This window comes from Dermacentor variabilis, chromosome 3 (genome assembly GCF_050947875.1).
Source record: "Dermacentor variabilis isolate Ectoservices chromosome 3, ASM5094787v1, whole genome shotgun sequence".
NCBI lineage: Eukaryota > Metazoa > Arthropoda > Arachnida > Ixodida > Ixodidae > Dermacentor > Dermacentor variabilis.
The window spans coordinates 217514909-217536873 of NC_134570.1; the positions used below are offsets into that span (position 1 = coordinate 217514909).

Below are 21965 nucleotides of genomic sequence, written 5' to 3' on the forward strand. Positions count from 1 at the left end.
AACATCGCCTTTCCCTACAGTACCATTAAGATCACCCCGTTGGAAACTCCATCTAGCAGACTGGCCTCTCTTCAGTGAAAAGGCCAGTCTGGATGACATATCAGATGATCAAACGATAGACGAAATGAATGAAAAGATTACTGCCTCTATACTTGCTGAAGCAGAGCAGACGATTCTGCAATCCTCCAGCTTCTTAAGGAAAAAACTAAAACCCTGGGGGACGAATGCATGTACACAATCTGAAAAAGCACAAAACAAAGCGGGGGGTATCTTTCTGTGATGCCCAACACAATATAACGTGCTGTATTTGAAGAAAGCAAAGGCGAAAGCCAGGTACACATGCAGGCAAGCTGAAAGACAGTCTTGGCAAATGTATGTATCCTCCATAAATAGCTCAATAACATCCAAAAGAATGTGGGATCATCTTCATAAGTTTAGAGACGACTACGCTCCTTACACGATCCCCATACTCTCACCCCCAGGTACGCAAGCGAATTTAAAAGAACAAGCAGACATATTAGGGCAGCATTTCCATAACATATCAAGCTCAGTAAGCTATTCCACTGCATTTCAAAAATATAAACAATCAGCAGAAAAACAAAAGCTTCCGACAACAGGAAGTTCCGGGAGATCATATAATGCCCCCTTAACACTTCCAGAAATCAACAGAGTACTCACTACTGGCAAAAAAACAGCTCCCGGTCCGGACAGAGTACATTACACAATGCTTGCACATGAATCTCCAAAAACAGTAATGATCTTGCTCCGCTTTTTCAACATAACCTCGGAAACAGGAAAAATGCCGAATGAGTGGAAAAAAGCCATTATAATCCCTTTCTTGAAAGCTGGAAAGCATCCTACAACAGCTACCAGCTACCGACATATAGCACTCACAAGCTGTCTTGCAAAGTCCTATGAATCCATTATAAACATCAGATTGACATACGTCCTTTAAACTGAGAAGCTGTTCAATATTCACCAGTGTGGGTACAAGAAAGGCTGCTCTACAACAGATCATCTAGTTCGGCTAGAACATGAGATACGTGCGGCCTTTCTACGCAAGCAATACTGTCTCACGGTTTTCTTTGATCTAGAAAAGGCATAAGACAAAACATGGAGGTTTGGTATTTTAAGGGACTTAGCGGATTTAGGTATCCGTGGTAGAATGCTCAAATGTCTAGCTAATTTCATGTCCGATGGAACATTCCAAATGGGTTTAGGAACGATGCTGTCCCGTGTATTTATTCAAGAAAACGGTGTACCTCAGGGATGCGTATTAAGCACAACATTGTTTGTGGTGAAAATTAACTTGCTCAATAATGTAATTCCATTCTCTGTAATGCATTCACTATATGTGGATGACCTACAAATTGCATGTCGTGCATCGAACATGGCAACCTGCGAACGGCAAATTCGAATTACATTAAACAAACTAACGCAGTGGGCATCTGAAAATGGCTTTCACTTCTCAAGTGAAAAAACTATTAGTGTTGTTCTTACACAAAAAATGGGGCCTACAACCAGATCCCATCCTTAATCTACAGGAAGCCACACTACCAGTAAAACAAGAACACGAGTTTCTGGGTGTTCTTTTTGATAAAAAGTCTACCTTTCTAGCACACATAAATAGTATTAAAATCAAAGCGAACAATGCACTTAACATACTCAAAATCCTCTCCCAGAAACGCTGGAGCTCTTACCATAAATGCCTGTTACACATCTACCGCACTTTAGTATGCAGCATATTAGACTATGGCGGTATCATATATGGTTCAGCAAGACAGTCTTACATCAGGCGACTTGACTCAGTTCATAACCTCGGCCTACGACTGGCAAGTGGCGCTTACAGAACATCACATCATGACGGGGGAACTGTTCGGACAGTGGCTAGCGAAGGTGGACAAAAAGTTTGAACGTTGTGGACGAAAAGTCCTTCGGCTCGTTGACAACTGTTGCTCTCATAAGGTTGACGTTGAGACGAAGGCCATTGAGCTAGCCTTCCTTCCACCTAACACTGCAGTGGCACTGCAGCCCATGGACTAAGGTATCATTAAAATTTTTTAGTCACTTTACTGGCGCCCTCTGTTGGGAGCAAATTATTTTCTGTAATAATTATCAGGTTACGCTCCTAAGTGCGCTACACACGCGTGTGCGTTCTTGGGAGCAAGTAACTGCAGTTACGGTAGCAAATTGCTATCGCCACTGTGGCTTCGGCGTGCAAGCTCTACAGGGAGGAAACCAGCCACCTGCGCCCGAAGATGGCGACACCGCTTCCATGGCGGCCGTTTTGGACGACATCTCCTTTGCTGACTATGTCGACATGGACGAGAGTGCAGTGGTGTGTGGTGCGCTGAAAGATGAGGACATAATTTCTGAGGTCAGAAGCGCTGAACCTGTCGCTGCCAAAGACAAGAAGTAGGAAGAGAAGAAAGACGATGCGCCAGTGAAGCCCTCCGCTGCGGAGGTCATGGCTGGATTGAATGCTGCCTGTCTCTTCTTCACTTTTGAAGGAGGCGAAGAGTAGGCCTTCCGCCACATTCGCTCGTTAGAGCAAGAAGTGCTAGCTGTCGCCTTCAAAGAAAAAAGGCAGGCTATGATCACAGACTTTTTAAAGCATTAAATTTCTGGCATGCCCTACTGCTTCCAAATCGCAGTGTACTGTTGTTCTCCTTCACTTTCGTTAGTTTGAACTTTCGTTAATTCGAACTGAAGTGGCTTCCCCTTGCTGTTCGAATTAACGAGCTTAAGTAACATGTCCACACAATGACACAGAGACGGAGATTTTTACACATCCTGTATAATTTGCACACTCCATTACACCCTGCGCTATTACTGGCAGATGACCCCCTAGTGCCATTTACTAACCTGTTCGACTTTTTAGAAAAAACTGGTTATTTACACCAACTATAATGTAATGCAGGTTTACCTGCTCTAACGTTACGTTTCATTTTGTCTTGTGACTGGCGCAGCATGACCTTAGTTGCCTTTGTGCCATTAAACCCAAACTAACCAACCAACCATCTGGTTTGGTTTGGAGCCATCTGGTTTCTTCATAACCACCAGTGGTGAGTTGTAAGTTGTATGCCTCTCTATGATGCCTTGATGTTACGTTTTATCGGTTATCTTCTCAGTAGACTATTGAACCGTCAGTGGCATCATTCTATTGCTCATACAAGCTTAATTGGTCCTACTCTTGCTACTCTCTGGAATGGCATCTGTGTGGTTGGCGTATTCCCAAGTGATACTTGACCCACTCATCCTTTGGGCATCTTCTGTTGGTAGATGTCACAGAATTTTACATGCCTCTTAGATTTGTAGTCCTGGCCAGAAAATTTCTGTGATCCTGGCCACTACTTTATGCTTTGGAGCCCAGCCATAATGCTGTCGTGCCCTAAATCCAAGGCATTGTAGTGATTTAGGGACCACTAACTGCAGCACTTCTCTACCCGAGGTAAACTTGCATCGTCTTTACAACTGTCCGTTTCCCTCTGAAATTCAAAAATGGTCCATCCTCTTTTATTTGTCGCTTGCTGTCCTTCCTTCTTAAACCAAGCTTGGATAGTCATCCTTTCTTTGTATTTCCGCAAATTATGTTGGCATCACTGAAAGTACTTCGGTTCTAGGTACCTTCAGTGCCTGTAATAGTCGCTGCATGCCAGCTGTTGTAATTACCACCAATGTTACTGGTGGAATATTGTCTGTAGTCCTAATTTTTTTATGTTACCTTGTTATGATTGTGCTCCTGATGCTTTTCTTTATTTTCTTGTTTTGCTTTTCCCGTGACCGTGTAGCTGCTCTTCTATTTCGTCTCCTGATGCTTTTCTTTATTTTCTTGTTTTGCTTTTCCCGTGACCGTGTAGCTGCTCTTCTATTTCGTATCAGGGTCATCCACGCTTCTTACACCAGGTAGATTCTTCATCATCATCATCCTTAGCTCATTTTATGTCCACCACAGGACGAAGGCCTCTTTGTGATCTCCAATTGGCCCCCTGTGATCTCCAGTTACCCCTGTCCTGCACCAGCCGATTCCAACTAGTGCCCACAAATTTCGTAATTTCATCGCCCCACCTAGTCTTCTGCCATCCTCGACTGTGCTTCCCTTCTCTTGGCATCCATTTTGTGACCCTAATGGTCCACTGGTTATCTATCTTATGCACATGACCTGCCCAGCTCCACTTTTTTCTCTTAATGGCAATTAGGATATCGGCTATACCCATTCGCTCTCTCATCCAAACCGCTCTCTTTCTGTCTATTAACGTTATGCCTAGCAATCTTCGTTCCATCGCTCCTTGCACGGTCCTCAACTTGTTCTCAAGCTTCTTTGTCAGTCTCCAGGTCTCTGCCCCATATGTCAGCACTGGTAAAATACACTGATTGTACACCTTCCTTTTCAATGATAATGGTAAGCTTTCAGTCAGGAGCTGAAAATGTGCCATATGTGCTTCAACCCATTTTTATTCTTCTGTGAATTTCCTTCTCATGATCAGAGGTCCCTGTGAGTAATTCACGAGTGTAACCATACTCCTTCACAGACTCAAGAGGCTGACTGGCGATCCTGAACTCTTGTTTCCTTACCCGGCTATTCATCATTATCTTTGTCTTCTGCATATTAATCCTCAACCCCACTCTTACACTCTCTCTGCTAAGGTCCTCAATCACTTGTAACTCATCTCCAGTGTTGTTGAAAGGACAATGTCATCTGTTTGTCAAATCCTCGATGACGTGGAAAAGCAGTCTTTGTGTCATCAGAGAAGTCCTTTGAGCTGTTCCTGCTTACTAATGGGGATACTTGGATCAGACTTGGTCAGTCTGATTCGGAACTGTGGTCGTCGAGGTAGATGCTGCAGAATTCGAGAGGACAAACGCATTGCTGGTTGCCACAATTTCCGCAATATGTGTGATCGTCGTGCCCTTTTTGATGTGCTTGAACTCCTGGCTGAAGTTTGTCAGAATCACTCTTGCTTTTCCTCCATGCAGTTGTGCGATCCCTTTTGTGACGCAAATTTCACGGTCGAGCAATAGATGTTGGTTGCCCTCATTGACACCTTCTACATCCGCGGGTGTTTTGGTGCTGACAGAAATGACAATGCTTGAGCAAGGCAGGATGCTAACTTGATCTTTGAGCACACTCAAACAATGGTGACTGCGAGATCTCTCCCTCGGTATCCCTTGGCCTTCGCACAGTGTAATCGATTTCGACTTCAGGTTGATCATTGTGCTGTGTTAAGAAAGTCCATGCCAAGAATTGCATTGCGGGAGCACTCTTGAAGGATAATGAAGGTCACGGTGTAAGTCCGGTTACACACTGTAACTCTTGCTGTGCAGCTTCCAGTTGGCATTATAAGGTGTCCTCCAACCGTCCGGATAGGAGGGCCATCCCATGTAACAAAAAACTGAACAAAAGAAAGACAGTAACGACAAACACCAAACTCGCCCAGCTTTAAGTTTTGATGACTTTCGTGTAGTCTTGACTTTCTTCAGCCTGACGGCAAAAGGTTCACTGATGAAAAAGTGGTCGGCTCCTGTGTCTACTAGAGCGGTGACGGTGTGTCTGTTGAGAAACACTTCGAGGTCGGTGGTTCTTCGTCTTGCATTGCGATTGGGTCGGGGCAGTGCATCATGGCTGGATGACGTTGTTGTGTAGCTGGTACGTCTCATCGTCAGACCTTTTGTCAGCATGTCCTTGGCTTCGAGGCTCCATCGGGATGGCGGCCTGTCGTTCCTACGTCGTTGAGATATATCTTGAAGTGGTGGCGGCAGTGGCCGCCACCACTTCACCACACCACCACACCATTTTCAGTGTTTTGATGTACAGCAACTGCATCTCCACCGGTTGCTGCTTTTAGTTTTCTGGATATGGGTTTACGAACCAGCCAGGAGCTGGTCCTTTGTACGATTGGTGCTGCAGCAACAGGTAGTGTCCTGGTGATGGTGAATGCGAACAAGGCAAGGTCTCCACTGTGTTTCGGTGAGGTAGTTGGCGATATCTTGAAGCCGTTCTCCAAGCTGTGGATGCAGTGCATTGACGGCGAAGCCTTGCAGTCCCAAGTCGCAGTTATGGGCACTGGCAGTAGATTTGGCCCGCTTCTCCGCAGTGGTAGCAGAGCGGGCGGTAGTGTGGAGCACATCATTCCTTGGGTAGCTGCGCTGGGCGACAGGAGGGTGCGCTGGCGGCTGCAGCGGCAAACAATGGAACTGTGGCGGTACTGGGCCCTGGCCCTGGCGTGGGCGCAAAGGGGTCAACATGATGGCAAACTACGGCGGCATAGGTCATCCCTTATGGCTGAGGCCACGGCGATTCAGGGGACTCCAAGCGACTGCTGAATCTGCTTTCGGACGATGTCATCAATGGATGCTACTTGAGGCTGCATCGAAGGGAACATCCTGCACAGTTCTTCATGTACGACAGCATGGCGGCATAGGTCATCCCTTATGGCTGAGGCCACGGCGATTCAGGGGACTCCAAGCGACTGCTGAATCTGCTTTCGGACGATGTCATCAATGGATGCTACTTGAGGCTGCATCGAAGGGAACATCCTGCACAGTTCTTCATGTACGACGGTTCTTACGATCTTTCGGAGCTCCTTGGAGCCTAATGCTTAAATTTCGCTTCTTGGTGAAAGCACTATTTATCAGGCAGAAAAACCATAAGGAAAATTATTATCATGGGGGTGTCAGTGAAATTAATCTCTTCTTTCAGCAAAGTTACAGACGCCTGGCTGATGCTTGTGTCGCCAGTAAGACAATGTATGAAACATGCTTCGGCTATCTCCATAGTGGACAAATCATGATGCTGATAGAACCCGGTGGTCCTTTCAGTCAGTGGCTGGCATCCGTTCGTGGTGGAGCTCTGGACTAAATAGGAACAAGGGGGACAAAGTGATAAACAGCTATGTTCCTGCAGACGCATGTTTAGACAACGTCCAGTTTGGCCGATCTAGCATCTGCCACATGTCATTGATATCTTATACACTACTCCATGCTTACAAGCAACAAATTTCTTAAGTGTTTCATCTGGCATACTTTCTTTGATGTCTGCGCCTGTGTATGTTTAACAGCTGTACGTACCTCGGATCTTGTGCTTGGTCCAAAAAATGTGTCATTTACATCCCATGATAATGTTTTTATTGCTATAGCAAATATATGGATACTCCAAGTGCATTTCTACCACCACCGTGAGGTTCCGTATAATGACCAAGGGCAAAAAAATTGTTGCCGCACACTGTATGCTGTATATGCAATTGAAAGCATGCAAGGGAGAGAAGCGGAAAGGCAGTGGGCCGTTTTCCATTGTGCGCAAGGCTCCGGGGAAACAGTTAGGGAGGGGGCGCATTCTACTCCAGGTGGCCCGGGCGGTCGCACGCGCGTGCCTTGGCTACTGTATATTGAAAGCTATCAGCAACGGGACGGGGACAGAGTTCACCGCATGCTGTGTTTCCGTGGCTTAGTTTGTGTTGATGCGAGATGCAGCAAGGTCAATTCACTTGCTGCTGCTGCCATGCTTCCTCACTCCAGTGTTTTGACATTAAGTTTCCGCGATCATCGAGTGAGATGTGTTCATGTTTGCTTTTGCACGCGCGGCACCATACTTGTTAATTCTGTTAGTAAGGCTATGTTTACAAGTTTATATGGCTGATGAAACTACTATTCTTCATTCTCCTTACTGTTCACTAATTTGCTATCACAATCGATGCTTCGCCTTTTGGTCGAAACAGCGACTTTTTTCATTTATGATTCTTACACCTGTTCCGTTCAATACTTAAGCTTTGCGTTTTCCCACTAAACCTCAGTTAAAAGTGTGGCACTTTGTGTGTGACCTTTCTTCGTTCCTTTGTGCAGTTTTGTTGCGCTACTTCCATCTTGATTGTGCTTTCTTCCTTAATGACATGCTGAAAATGGGCTTTTTTGGTGGGACCTGAAGTGTGCTTGACGCATTCACTGTCCTTTAGCACCACCGAGATAGACACTGCTGCCATTGTGTTTACGAATGGGGTCGACATTGGGGGAGTCACATGTGTAAGTGCTGATCAGTCAAGTTTGAATAATCTGGTCAGGTTGAAATACCGAATACTTTAGTCCAGATAAATGTATGGGTGCTTGCCAGGACTTTCAGTTGAGATAATATTAACTCATATGTCAAGTTAGTCAAATTAACAAGAGTATACTGTATATATTTCACACATTTTGCCAAATGAAACTTGTGTGTTGTCTGCTCGGACTGTTTCTCTTGTGTTCATGCCATAGAGTGACATAAGTTTCTCATAGAATTTATGGAAAGTAAAGCCTTAACATTTGGGGTCTGTGCAGACTTTTCAGAAACGTTTAACCCTTCGAGGGTCGATTTTTTTCGCCATATGCAACCGCACAAGGTCGATTCTTTTTATTGCAGATTTTGATTCTTCTGAGGGACTGAATTCTAAAAAATTTACTCTAATTTTTCTAGGGTGACCGTAAAGTGAGGGAAAAATATTTTGCAGTGGTATATATGTACTCTTCATTCATGATAACAACAATAAAAAAGTAAATAAACTTATAAGAATTAAAAATTTGATGCATTGTTATACACATAGTTCAAGGCTTTGAAAATGCACACAGGAAAATATTTTGTAACACTCAAATATTCCTGCTCTTACACTAATATGTACATCCACAGCGTAATCGAGCTACGTAGGTGCACGCACTCAAGAAAACTGTGGGGTTGTGGGCCCGTCAGAAAAGCAAAACGTGTGACAGACTTCTGCTAATCTTCATCTTATCGCCAAACAGAGGCAATTAGTTTTCGCGAGTTTCCCCTCCCAACACCCCCCCCCCCCCCCCCCCCCCGCACCCAAAAACAAGGCAACGAAAGCATGCACGGCGGCATCCTTCTTATGCGCACCCCTGTGAGCACTAAACGTGCGAGAAACGAGCGGTCGCCCTTTGAGCAATTAGTAATGAGATAGCCATCAGTTTTGCAAGCGCAAGAAGCCAAAACCGCCCGCGGAACTAAACCCAAGCCGCCGCCCGCCCACGCCCGCGCCAATACGGGTAGTAGATAGACGTGCGGTATATAGGTATATAGTATATAGGGGTAGTATATAGATGCGTGGGAGTGAACTAGCTCTAAAACAAACCATGCAACAAAAACAGAGTAAGGGAAGCGCATGAAAAAAATTCCCTGTATTCCCACATAGTGGCAGCACATGACAGAAAAGAAAAAGTTAGGAAATTGGCATGGTTTTTAAACGTACAGACGGCGCCGTAAATATACGGCATTGGCCATCTTGAATTTATTCGCGGCGCCGTATATTTACGTCATTGACCCTGAAAGGGTTAAGGGGATTATCTATAATATATACAGCACTTGAGATTTACAGTTTCTGCAGTGAGTTTCTAACTGTACTAGGAGCGTATTCTGAGTTTCGTTATCAACATGCAGCACTTAACAACTGTCTGCTATTCTTGCCCTCAGAATACTGTCGACCCTTTTCGCTTACTAGTTGATGCACAAGAAATGAGCTGGCACTTCTGGTACACCCAGCTGTTTAACTTGAGACCCGCCAGATTGGCTCAATGGTGGTTGGATTCTCTTTCGCATTTTTTAAAGTGATGGAATGCAAAAAATGCATTCTTTGATTAAGATTTATGCTTAGATGTGTTTAAATTTAGGTGCACAATAAAGAATATAGGGTGGGCACCCACTACTATCATAGCATATAGGATGTCCCATCATGTGAAACCAAAGTGCAATTTGGGCACATTCTAAAGGTGTCTTGTCTGTCCGGCAGGAGAAGAATTCACAGGATGCTGAGGAGTTGCGTTCCATGCTCACCACCAAGTACATCAATGGTAAGCTCTGCACCACCAAACTTATTGCCCATTGCCTGAGTTGGTGTAGCGACACACTCTTGTGTGTGAAAAGGAGCTGCACACTAATGATGATGCATAATCTGTGTCCTGGCTCTGTGCTTCAAGGTGGTGCTACCAGCATTGGTACTGTTGTGCATGTTCCTATAACCTGTTATGTGTTACCATCCTGCTGCTTTCAGTAAATCGTAGGCTCATTATATTTGGTTGCACTCCTATCTCATATCATCAGTATGCCTCAACAGGCAATGACATTTCTTGTTTTGTGGTATGCACTGCCACCTGTGCAAACAGAGCAAAAGAGCCTTGATAATTTTTGTGGTGCCCTCTTAAACTGCACGTAAAAGCCTTGGATAACTCTTGTTTGTAGTATGCCTGTATAGTTTCAAGGCACAAACAGCTTGGCATGTTTCTTTTTGTGTCTTCCCTTCTTGTCGGTTTTGTGCCTTGTGCCTTGGAGGTGGTGCACAAAATACTTCTCGGCAGTAGGAGGTCCTATGTAGGACAAACAAGCAGATGCATTAATTAACGACCGCCTGAGGGCGCACTGGAAATCACTGGAAAAAATTTCAGAGTATTGCATTTGGTGTTATGCGTGCTGCCACCACGTTAATTGGCTCACTTCTGTTACTTGACCTTTCGCTACCAAATCCCTTCCAAGCATCTTCATTGTATGCACATTGAGCATGCAGTGCGGTGTACAGACTTTTAGCAACACTGTCACTTTATTCAGCGCTTTCAAACACAGGCTCCAGAGATTACTTCAGCATCACGCCTCGTAGCTGTGCTTCTGGGTATAGCAACCAAACGGAGCCTGGAGAGACATCTTCTAGCATTCCATGCAGGAAGGATGACCAGGGATGATGTTCTACGTGGTGTTTGTTTTCATGGTTGAAGGCGATTGGTGGTCAGCGGTTGGATTTGTGAAACGAAGATGATGAGGGAAGAGGGGGAGGGGGGTGCTTGCTCTCAAAGAGAGCAACACATTACTATCTTTGTGTTCCATGGAGATAGACTTTGACACACAGGCCTAATGAAAATAGCGATAGCATTAGTCGCAAAGAATAACGTATCACAATGTTCAAGCTATCTATAACCATCCAAGCTTGAAAAACACGTACATAAAATATATTCATTCGTCCGACGCCTTTCTTTCATAGAACAGTGCCTAGTGGTGCTTGTGTGTTATTCTTTTGTGTGTTTGTGCATGCATGTGTGTTTGGGTCTGTTTTAATGCAAAGCACACCTGACTTGCCTACCAACAAGTCCTTTGTAACTATTTTGTGGCTGGCATCCTTTTTAATTTGAAACAGATAGTGCCCAAAAGTGCCGTATGCGTGTTTTAGCACTGTTTCTGAATTATGAATCAACTAGGCCAAGTTTCTTGCTTCAGCAGCCCCTCTTTAACGTTTGGAACTACACAAGTTCTAACATTTGGGCCAAGCATGGCTGAATCAGCTGTGCACCTCTTCTGGATCTGCTTCATTTGCCAAGCCACGGGGGCACTGTACAACTGCCTCGTGTTCCTCCGAGGTGTGTGGAAAGGTGTAATGGTTCCAGGAGTTACTTTTGGAAATGCATTTGTTTGCTTTAAATCAGGAGTACAATCAGGACTCGATGGGAAGCAATGGTCAGTGGGATGCCTCGCATTGGGCACTCACGGGAAGACTACAAATGAAGCTGTGCAGGGGGATATGGGCTGGACTAGTTTTGAAGTGAGGAAAGCTCGCAGTAAAATTGAGTATGAAGAACGGCTGAGGAATATGGAAGAACGTAAATAGGCTGGGAGAGTGTTGAAGTATCTGTACAGGAAAAACATTGATTCACAGTGAAGGAAAAGAACTAGGAAGCTTACCAGTAAGTATGCAGCCTGTATGGTGGGCAACACAGCAACAAAGAACATCAAGCAGAAAGCCATAGAGGCTGAAATAATCTCATGGGTGGTGGCAATGGAAAAGAAACCTGCCATGAGTAACTATTTAAGAGGAAAAAACGAAATCAGGAAAGAAACAATTTATGATAACTCAAAGGGAAGCTCATTACTTTTTGAAGCGAAATCAGGATGCCTTAGAACACGCACCTATAAAGCGAGATATAAGAAGGAAGAAGAACCTTGTGCTTGCTGCGGTAAAGCTAGGGAAACGATGGAGCATGTTTTATTAGAATGTGAAGAAGTCTGCCCCTCCTTGAAGCCCTTGGGTTCAGCGAGAGCAGTGGAAAAGTAAACATGTGCGCAATAGGGATTAGTAAGAGGCGATTGGAGGATTGTTGGGAAAAAAAAGTAGGGGAACGAGAAAAAAACTGAAACTTACATAAGCACAGTTCGCAATAGGGGATTAGAAAATTTGGTTGTGGGAGTTCATAGCGTTTTTTCTTTTTTTCTTTTTTAACCTAGGTAGGACATTAGGCAGTATGATAGCAAGAGCTTGGTGGCACAACCGACCGCCCCATTCCAAAGGAGACGCTCATAGCATCCATCCATCCATCCATGTTATTACTGTACAAAAAAATAAAATAAATCTGGGACTAGGGCAAAGCAAACAACACATGCACAGCACACATGCTTCCTCTCTTGTCCCCCTTTTTTTTCATGCAGTAATAACATGAATTTCTGTCAACTCACCTGACTTTCATTCCTTCTAATGTGCAACGGGCATTTGGTCCCTGCTGTGACATGCCTGGTCAACAGCCAGAATGTGCAGCAAATATATTGATGTTTCAATTAACATTTTCTCTGTAGCGGCTCTCTAGCAATTCAGAATGGAATTCCAATGCAGTCTTCAGTAGGTTTTGGGGATGGATATCTGTTACAAATTCCGGCAAACGGGAGACAGATAGAGTCAAGTCACATATGTAAAACGAACATTTATAATTGAAAAACAAACATCACACAAGACAACTCTAAACAAACAATGCACATGTGTTCGAACACTTACGCTATACAGTATTGTTACGTAGTAGTGACGGTGAATAATACAGCTGTAAAACTGTAAATGACGAAACTGACTTTTTATTGAGCGAATTTGTGCCCACAAAAGCAAGTTACACTCAAAGTGCAGCAATAGCGACGAACACGGCCAGTGATCGTCGAAAATTTGATCTGCTGGTCAAGTGTGTCGGTTTTTATACATGAGTCATCGAATGTTCCAGAGTAATTGCTGGTACCCACATGTCGTCCAGAAAGTACTACACCATTCGTGTTGTGCATACATGCAATCAGATTACACAAGGTTCAGTGACAACAGAATGCGGATAAAACCATCGATAACATTTCAGAAACTTCCGATACATGCAGGCATGTCCTGCGCTGAGCGATAACATTTGTTAGACAGGGAAAAGCGCTCACCTGAAAAGGACAAACAAGTCCACGTGTCAATGCCCTCCTCTCAAAAAGCATTGTTTTGCTGCCACAAACACAACAGAAGAGCGAAACACAAAAGGACACTTATCAAAGAAACAAAGTCCAAAGCAACACAGTCTAACAAAAAGAAAGTCCAAAGTTCAGCTACACAAAGTCCCAAAGTTCACTAGCACTGGTAGAACGACTTAAGTCGCACAACATGTCCTATTTCAGGTTGTGAGCGGCGCCGCTGTGATAGCAAAATGCAGTCTGGTACAATCTCATAGTCGAGTGTGCCAATGCGTCAGGTGATCTTGCAGGGTCCGAAATAGCAGCGTAAAAGCTTCACGCTAAGTCCTTGTTAGTGTATTGGGGTCTAAACCCAAACACGGTCGCCGGGCTGGTACTTGACGTAGCATTGTTGAAGGTTGTAGTGTCGGTTGTCCGTCAGCTGGTTCTTGATTGACAGGCGGGCAAGCTGTTGGGCTTCTTCGGCATGCTGGAGATCGGTGGCGATGTCAAGATTCTCCTCGTCAGTGACGTGCGGCAGCATGGTGTTCAGAGTCGTCGTCGGGTTCCTGCCATAAACCAGCTTGAATGGCGGGATCTGTGTTGTTTCTTGCACCGCCGTTTTGTAAGTGAAGGTTCTGTACGGCAGGATGGCATCCCAGTTCTTGTGTTCAATGTCGACGTACATAGCTAGCATGTCGGCGAGGGTCTTATACAGGCGCTCCGTAAGACCATTCGTCTGTCGGTGGAAGGCAGTTGTCCTCCTGTGGCTTGTCTCACTGTATTGCAGAATGGCTTGGGTGAGCTCTGCTGCACAAGCCGTTACTCTGCCGATGATGAGGACTTCTGGGGCGCCATGTCGCAGCAGAAGGTTCTCAACGAAAAATTACTTGGGTTGCGCTGCCTTTCAGCAGAGCTTCCGTTGCAGCGAAGCGGGTTACGTACTCCCTCGCCACAACGATCCACTTATTTCCGGATGCTGACGTATCAAGGCAGTATCTTAGGCCCGTTACTCTTCAACATATATGTGAACAATATAGTAAACATAGACAGTAACACAAAATTTATTATATACGCAGACGATACAAGTATTTTCATAACAGGGTGTGATCCGTCTAGCCTCATAGAAAAAGGCAACATGGTGTTAAATAAACTTCACGCTTGGAGTGTCGTTAACTCATTAAACTTAAATGCTGCAAAGACGAAAGCAGCTTTATTTCACCCTCAGCACAAAGCACTCAGTATAACCAGCAGTCTAAAAATTGGGTCATCAAATATACCAATATCGCATGAAGCTAAAAGTCTTGGCGTCGTTTTTGAAGAACACGTGACGTGGACAGTTCAAGTAAATGAAACATTAAATAAACTTTCAAAAACTGTAGGAGTTTTGTGCAAATATTGCCACATCTTGCCTCAGAATATAAAATTGTTAATTTACAAATCCCTGTTTTTGTCGAAATTATCATACTGCTCTTTAGTCTGGGGCACGACAACTCAAGCAAACACTCAGAAACTACATAAACTTCAAAAGAAAGCCCTTCGCAACATCGTTAATGCAGCATATGACACACACACGGAACCAATCTTTAAGGCCCTAAATCTATTAGCAGTAAATGAGCTTTACCCTATAATTTTAATTAAACGCTACAAAATGGAAGTGAAAAATAACAATTCATTTCTTACTTAATTGTCCGGACTGTGCCGGCTTGAGCATGCCCGTACATTGAGAATGCGTGAGCTTTGGAAGGTGCCTAGAACACGTACAAAGTACGGCACTCAGATGTTAAAATACCAGTTACCTGCGCTGCTTAATAATTCAGAGTTCCAAATATAACACAATGCCACACCTAACTGTCTTCTTTGCTTTGCTGTAACATTCTATTTATCGGTGCTTTTTGCTTTCGCAATAGAATGTGTAATCTCATGCAATATTCATGTACTCATGCGACCCTGTCATGTGTTCAAGCGTATTTCTTTCTTATTTTATTATTTGTTTCTACACAATGATTTGTTGTTATGCTCCTTTACTACTATTTATGACAATAGTAGCTGATTTAAGACCATAAAAAAAAATACGCCTGACTTCTGTACACTGTTCGGTTTATTTATGTTGGCGTGCTGTATTTGTTATGCGCCTTGTCTGCCAGTATTCGGGGGTGCAGACCTCGTCAAGCCTGATGAATGGCTTTTTGTCTGTACCCAAGTGTCTTTGATACTGAAATAAAATTGATTGATTGATATATTGATTAATTGATTGATTGATTGATTGATTGATTGATTGACGTCGGAAAGGGTCCCAGCATGCCCATCCTGATCTGCTGAAATGGTCAGCAAGGAGGCTCGATTGGCTGTAGTAATCCTGTTGGCCTTGTTGGTGGTGTCTTGCATTTCTGACAGTCTTGGCATGTCTTGACTTAACAGGCGGCAGCAGTAGCAGTCAGGCGCGGCCAGTAATACTTTTCCTGTATCCTCGATAGTGTCGGGGAGAATCCGAGGTGTCCAAGGTGTCCAGTGCAATCTAGTGGGATTGGGTAAACAACTGAAGTAGCACATTCCACGATTGTGGGAAAGTATACATCGGGCAAACTGGACGTTGTCTAAATGATAGGTTACGGGAGCACAAATACACGTGCCAGCTTCTGACAGCACCTAGCAACTTCGCTGCACATTGCAAACAATGCAAATGCCCTCCGCTACTAGAAAGCACCACAGTCATTGGCACATTCAAAACAAAAACGGAGCGAGAAATATGGGAGGTGCTTGCGATAGCCAAAGAAAAAGAGATGTGCTTAAGCACTCCGTCCATCGCGCTTATCGAAGCTGAGGTCGAGTTTGCCAGGGTGAACGGGTGCAAGTGAACGATGTATGCCTGACCCGAACTATGATCCCATGTCGTCACCTTGTCATATCTTTATATTATATCTCCCCCCTCCTGCGCCATATCTCCTTGTATATAAGCGCGTTCTTTTAACAGTATTAAACAGTTGGTAGTTTGCGCTACGTCTGTCCACGTCCCGTGCTTCACTTAATATCGTCTGTGTAAAACTGAGCGCAATATAACCATGAACGTTCACCAACTAGCCCCCTTCACTGCTTTACTAAGTGGATTTCTGTATCGGCGCCCTCATCGAAGTTCGCAGGTACCGGTGGCGACTGCATGTGTCGTTTGAGTTCTTGAAATGTATTGGCCTGCAGCGTTTCCCACTTGAACTCGACATCATATTTGGTGAGGTGTGTTAGTGGCTCTGCGAGGCGTGAAAAATCCTTGACAAAGCGCCTATAGTAGGCACACATGCTAAGGAATCTAGGCACTGCCTTCTTGTCGATGGGCTGTGGGAACTTTGCGATGGCAGCTGTCTTCTGTGGGTCTGGGCAGACTCCAGATTTGTTGATGGCATGGCCTAGGAACAGAAGCTCATTGTAAGCGAACAACACTTTTTTGGCTTCAGAGTGAGCCCTGATGACTTGATGGCCTCTAATACTGTCGCAAGCCACCTAAGGTGACTGTCGAAATTTCTGGTGAGGATGACAACGTCATCCAAGTAAACAAGACACATCTGCCGCTTAAATCCTGCTAACACTGTGTTCATGACGTGCTGAAACGTTGCAGGTGCTGAGCACAGTCCGAATTGCACGACCTTGAACTCGTAGAGGCCGTCTGGCCTGATGAAGGCAGTCCTTTCGTGATCTCTCTCGTTGACTTCTATTTGCCAGAAGTCAGACTTGAGGTCCATTGACAAGAAGTATTTAGTGTTGTAGAGCCGATCCAATGCGTCATCTATCCATGGAAGGAGGTATATGTCCGTCTTCATGATCTTGTTCAGTCGACGATAATCGATGCAGAAATCTAGGGTTCTGTCCTTTTTCTTCATTAAGACTACAGGAGATGCCCACGGGCTTTTCGACGGCTGGATGACGTCACTGTGCAGCATTTCGTTGACTTGTTGCCTATTAGCATTACATTCTCATGTCGAAATTGGTAAGGGCTCTGGCGGAGTGGTTGAGCGCACTTTTAGATTATTATGCAATGCGTTGCGATTGGCGTTTGTCAAATCCTCGATGACGTCCAAAAGCAGTCTTTGTGTGGTTGGAGAAGACTTCTGAGCTGTTGCTGTTTGCTCAGGGGGAGACTTGGATTTATGTCGAAGTCTGGTTCGAGAACCATGGTCATCGAGGTAGATGCGGCAGAATCCGATAGGACAAATGCATGGTTTGTTTCCAGAATTTGCTCAATGTATTTGATCGCTGTGCCCTTGTTGATGTGCTTGAACTCCTGGCTGAAGTTTGTTAGCATCACTTTCGCTTTCCCTCCGTGCAGTCGAGTGATCCCTCTTGCGAGGGAAATTTCACGGTCGAGCAGTAGACGTTGGTCGCCCTCGTTGACGCCTTCTACATTTGTGGGTGTTACGCTGCCAACGGAAATTACAACACTGGAGCAAGGCGGGATGCTTACTTGATCCTCATGCACACTCAAGGCAGGCTGACTGGAAGGCCTCTCCGTTGGTATCACTTGCGTTATCGACTTCAACCTCAGGTCGATTGGCGCCGTGTTGGTTTAATAAGTCCATGCCGAGAATTATGTCTTGGGAGCACTGTTGGATGACAACAAGTGTTGCAAGTTAGGACCGGCCATGAACTGTAATTATTGCCATTCAGATTCCCATTGGCCTTATGAGGTGTCCTCCAGCTGTCTGAAATGGAGGGCCATCCCATGCAGTCTTGACTTTCTTCAGCTTGGTGGCAAATAATACACTGATCATGGAGTAGTCATCTCCTCTGTCCTCTAAGGCAGTGACTGCGTGGCCGTCGGTTGTTCGTTGTCTTGCGTTGCAGTTAGGTCTTGGCGTCGTATCACGGCTGCGTTGTGTTGACGCACGGCTGGTACGTTGCATCATCAGGTCTTTGGTCGGTGCGTTCTTTGCTTCCAGGCTTCGTCAGGATGGCGGCGTGTCGTTGTTGTGCCATTGAGATAGTCTCCTGGGCGTTTTCGTCAGCGGCTTCATCATTTCGACCAACAGCAACCGCACCTCCATCAGTTGCTGCTTTTAGTTTTCTGGATATTGACTAACGGACCGGCCCCGGGCTGGGCCAGTGTATGAACGGCGCTGCGGTGACAGGTAGCCTGGTGACGGCGAATGGGATGGTTGTCGAGGGCTCCACTGAGTAGCAGCGAGGTAGTCGGTGATACCCTCGAGGGCGTTCACCTTGCGGGTGTGGAGCATTGACGGCAAACCCTCATAGTCCCATTTAACGGTATAAGCACTGGCGGTAGACATGACCCGCTTCGCTGCAGTGATAACACAGTGTATGATTGTCGGAGGCGTGCCAAACATCCATCTTCATCACGGGGCTGCACCAGGTGACGGGCGGGTGAGCTGGCGGAGGTGGTGGACGGCGGGACTGCGTCGTTACAGCGCTCTGGAGCTGGCGCAGAGGGCGAATGTGGTGTCTGGCTATGGCAGCGTACATCATCACTTCTGGCTGAGGCTGTGGCGATTGAGGTACTCCGAGTGATTGTTGGAGCTCCTCGCATACGATGCTGGCAATTGAAGCCACTTGACGCTGTGATGAAAGGAGCAGCTTCTGAAGCTCCTCCTGCACGACCGCTCTGATAGTGTCAGGCAGATCATCGGTGGCAAGTGACTGAACTCCGGCGTAGTTTGTTGAGTTTGTGCGTTGGTTGAATATCCAGTTCTACATTTCCAGTGTCTTCTTGATACTGGTGGCCCCGCGAAGAAACTCGTTGACGGTCTTGGGTGGGCTTCGTACCATTCCGGCGAAAAGTTCCTCCTTCACACCACGAATAAGTAGGCAGACTTTCTTCTCAGACATTTCCAGGTCGGCGTGGTGGAATAGATGGCTCATCTCCTCAGTAAAGATCACGATGGTCTCATTCGGTAGCTGCACTCGGGTTTCTAGTAGAGCTTGGGCTCGCTCTTTGCATACGATGCTTGTGAATGTCAGCTGGAAGCCACTTCGGAACAGGTTGCACGTCGTTAAGGGGGCTTCTCGATTCTCGAACCACCTCCTGGCAGTGTCTTCCAATCTGAAATAGACATGTCGCAGTTTGTCATCGCTGTTCCAGCTGTCAAACGTAGCAACCTTCTCATACGTCTCTAGCCAGCTTTCCAGGTCTTCGAAATGTTGAACCGTTGAACGTTGGTGGTTCCCTGGGCTGCTGCAGCACGATCGGGGTTGGCGACACTGGGGTTGTCATTGTAGCTGCTGTTGTGGCCGTGCACTTCCTCGTCTTCCGCAGCCATAGTCCATGCTCCAGGCGTACTCCTTGCGGCCTGCGGCTAGCTCATTGGTGCTTGGCGACGTTGGTGTTGTCTTCGTGGCTCGGGCTTGGCTCACGGATTTGCGGGGGCGTTTGGTACATGAATGCACTAGCGTCTCCACCAGATGTCACGTGGCAGTAACAGTGAATAATACAGTTCTAAAACTGTGAATGACGAAACTGAGTTTTTATTGGGCAAACTTGTGCCCACAAAAGCAAGTTACACTAAAAATGCAGCAATAGTAGTGAACATGACCGGCGAAAATCTGATCTGCCGGTGAAGTGTGTCAGTTTTTATGCACGAGCCATCGAACGTTCCAGAATAATTGCTGGTGCACGTGTGTCTTCCAGAAAGTTCTACACAATTCGCATCGCACATGCAGTCAGATTACACAAGCTTCGGTGACAACAGAACTATCGGTAACATTCGAGAAACTTCCGATACATGCGGGCGCGTCCCGCATGGAGCGATAACATTTGTTAGGCAGTGAAAAGTGCTCATCCATAAAAGATAAACTAGTCCACGTGTCAATACGGCAAAGGCGTATGACACGACATGGCGGTATGGTATATTACAAGACCTGTCGCACATGGGCATTTCAGGAAATATGCTTAACACTATATAAAACTGCCTGTCCATCCGTACTTTCCAAGTGAGAATCAGCAATATATTGCCAAACCCATTTACACAAGAAACTGGTGTACCTCAAGGAGGCATGCTCAGATGCGCACTCTTCATTGTCAAGATGAATTAGCTTCATGCATCGCTACTTTTAGCAGTTATCTGTACTGTTTATGTAGACGACGTACAATTAGACTTCAGATCTTGTAACCTCACAGTTTGTGAACGGCAAGTGCAGCAAGGCCTAAACAAAGTGTCGAAATGGGCAGAAAAGAAGGAAAACAGATTTCAAGTTGACTCCCGGAAACGTTCTTGTGTTCTTTTCACAGGAAAGCGAGGACTAGTTCCAGATACTAGTATAGAAGTGTCTGGGCAACGAATACCTGTAAACAAGGAGCACAAATTGTTAGGCATCATGCTTGACTCGAAATTTACCATCATTCCACATATAAGATATGGCAAAATGCCTAAAGACAATGAACTTATTGAAAATTTTATAACATGGGGTAGTGACAGCAAGCGCTTATTAAAACTCTACAGGAGCCTTGTTCGATCACGTTTGAATTGCTGTACCATGGTATATCAATCTGCCGCGCCCAGCACGCTTAAGGTGCTGGGTTCTGTCCACCATGTGGGTATCTGCCTTGCCACAGGCGCCTCTAGAACAAGCCCTATTGATAGCCTGTGTTGAAAACCAACGAATGGTCCCTTCACCTACAAAGAGCATACAGCAGTTTCACATATTTTCTCAAAGTACAGTCTAACCCTCGACATCCTTGCTATACATGCATTTACGATATGACATGGGCTGCACTATTCTGAGATCAACCCTCAGTGAGAGAGCCTTTTTCAATGCAGGTCAGAAAACTTAGTAATGAAATGGGTGTCCCGATCCTCAAACATTGCTTAATGACGCCAATAAAGGTCTTACCACCACGGCAATGGGAAATGGTTTAATGTGACACGTCATTTGTAAGTGTTACAAAAACGCTCCCAATGTGCACATACATATGCACTTTCGAGAGCTCCAGTCGATGTACACCTGCCGAGAGTTTTACACAGATGCGTCAAAGTCACAAGCCAGTGTCTCTTATGCGGCTGTCGGACCATTGTTTTCAGACTCTGACATTCTACATCCTGAAGCCAGAATCTTCATGAGGGAGGCCTATGCAATACTGTCAGCTACTAAACACATTAAGAAAGCAAAACTCCCAAAGGGCATTATATTCAGATTCCTTGAGTGTCGTTAAAGCTTTACAATCGTTACGAAAACAGAAAAATCCGGTAAAAACGAAATATATTCACTACTCTGCAATACATATGCATCTCACCAACAGGTTGTAATATGTTGGGTGCCTGAGCACAGCTGTATAGAGGGTAATGGGTTTTCAGATAAACTGGCTACGTCCACAGTAGCAAAAACTAGAAATCCGTCCATCCTCGTTCCTGCCATAGACTTCAAGCCATTTCTACGAAAAAAATTCAGGAGCTCTTGGCAACACTTATGAAATGAGCAAACATGAATAAGCTCGATGTACTTAAGTCACCTTTCGGGAACATCATTAACAAAGTCACGACGATCTCAAGTTCACTTCTGCCGCCTCAGAATAGGGCATATATATGGTACATATTCATACCTTTTAACTGGTGCTGAACCTCCCCACTGTGGTAGATGGGGCGAAAAACTGACCGTACTCCACATCCTCCTGAAGTACCAGAAAGCAGAAGCAGAGCAAAGAAGGCACTTTTCTTTGGCATTCAAACAACATATCCCCATACATCCGACACTGTTTCTTGGCCCAGAACCTCTGTTATAAACCAAGGCAGTGCTTAACATCTTACATGATGTTATACTGCATGTTATTAGC

At 45.3% G+C, this 21965-nt stretch overlaps 1 protein-coding gene across 3 annotated transcripts in view; it reads left to right on the forward strand.

The window, feature by feature from the left end:
- The window catches only part of LOC142576640 (general transcription factor 3C polypeptide 3-like), a 255854-nt gene that overhangs the window by 8860 nt on the left and 225029 nt on the right, over positions 1-21965 (forward strand). For 2 of the 3 annotated variants that reach the window (XM_075686857.1, XM_075686854.1), the window contains exon 3: positions 9768-9828. In XM_075686857.1, coding sequence (XP_075542972.1) covers positions 9768-9828 — 61 coding nt within the window. The remainder of the gene's footprint in view (positions 1-9767; positions 9829-21965) is intronic. The other variant, XM_075686856.1, reaches the window with a different exon arrangement.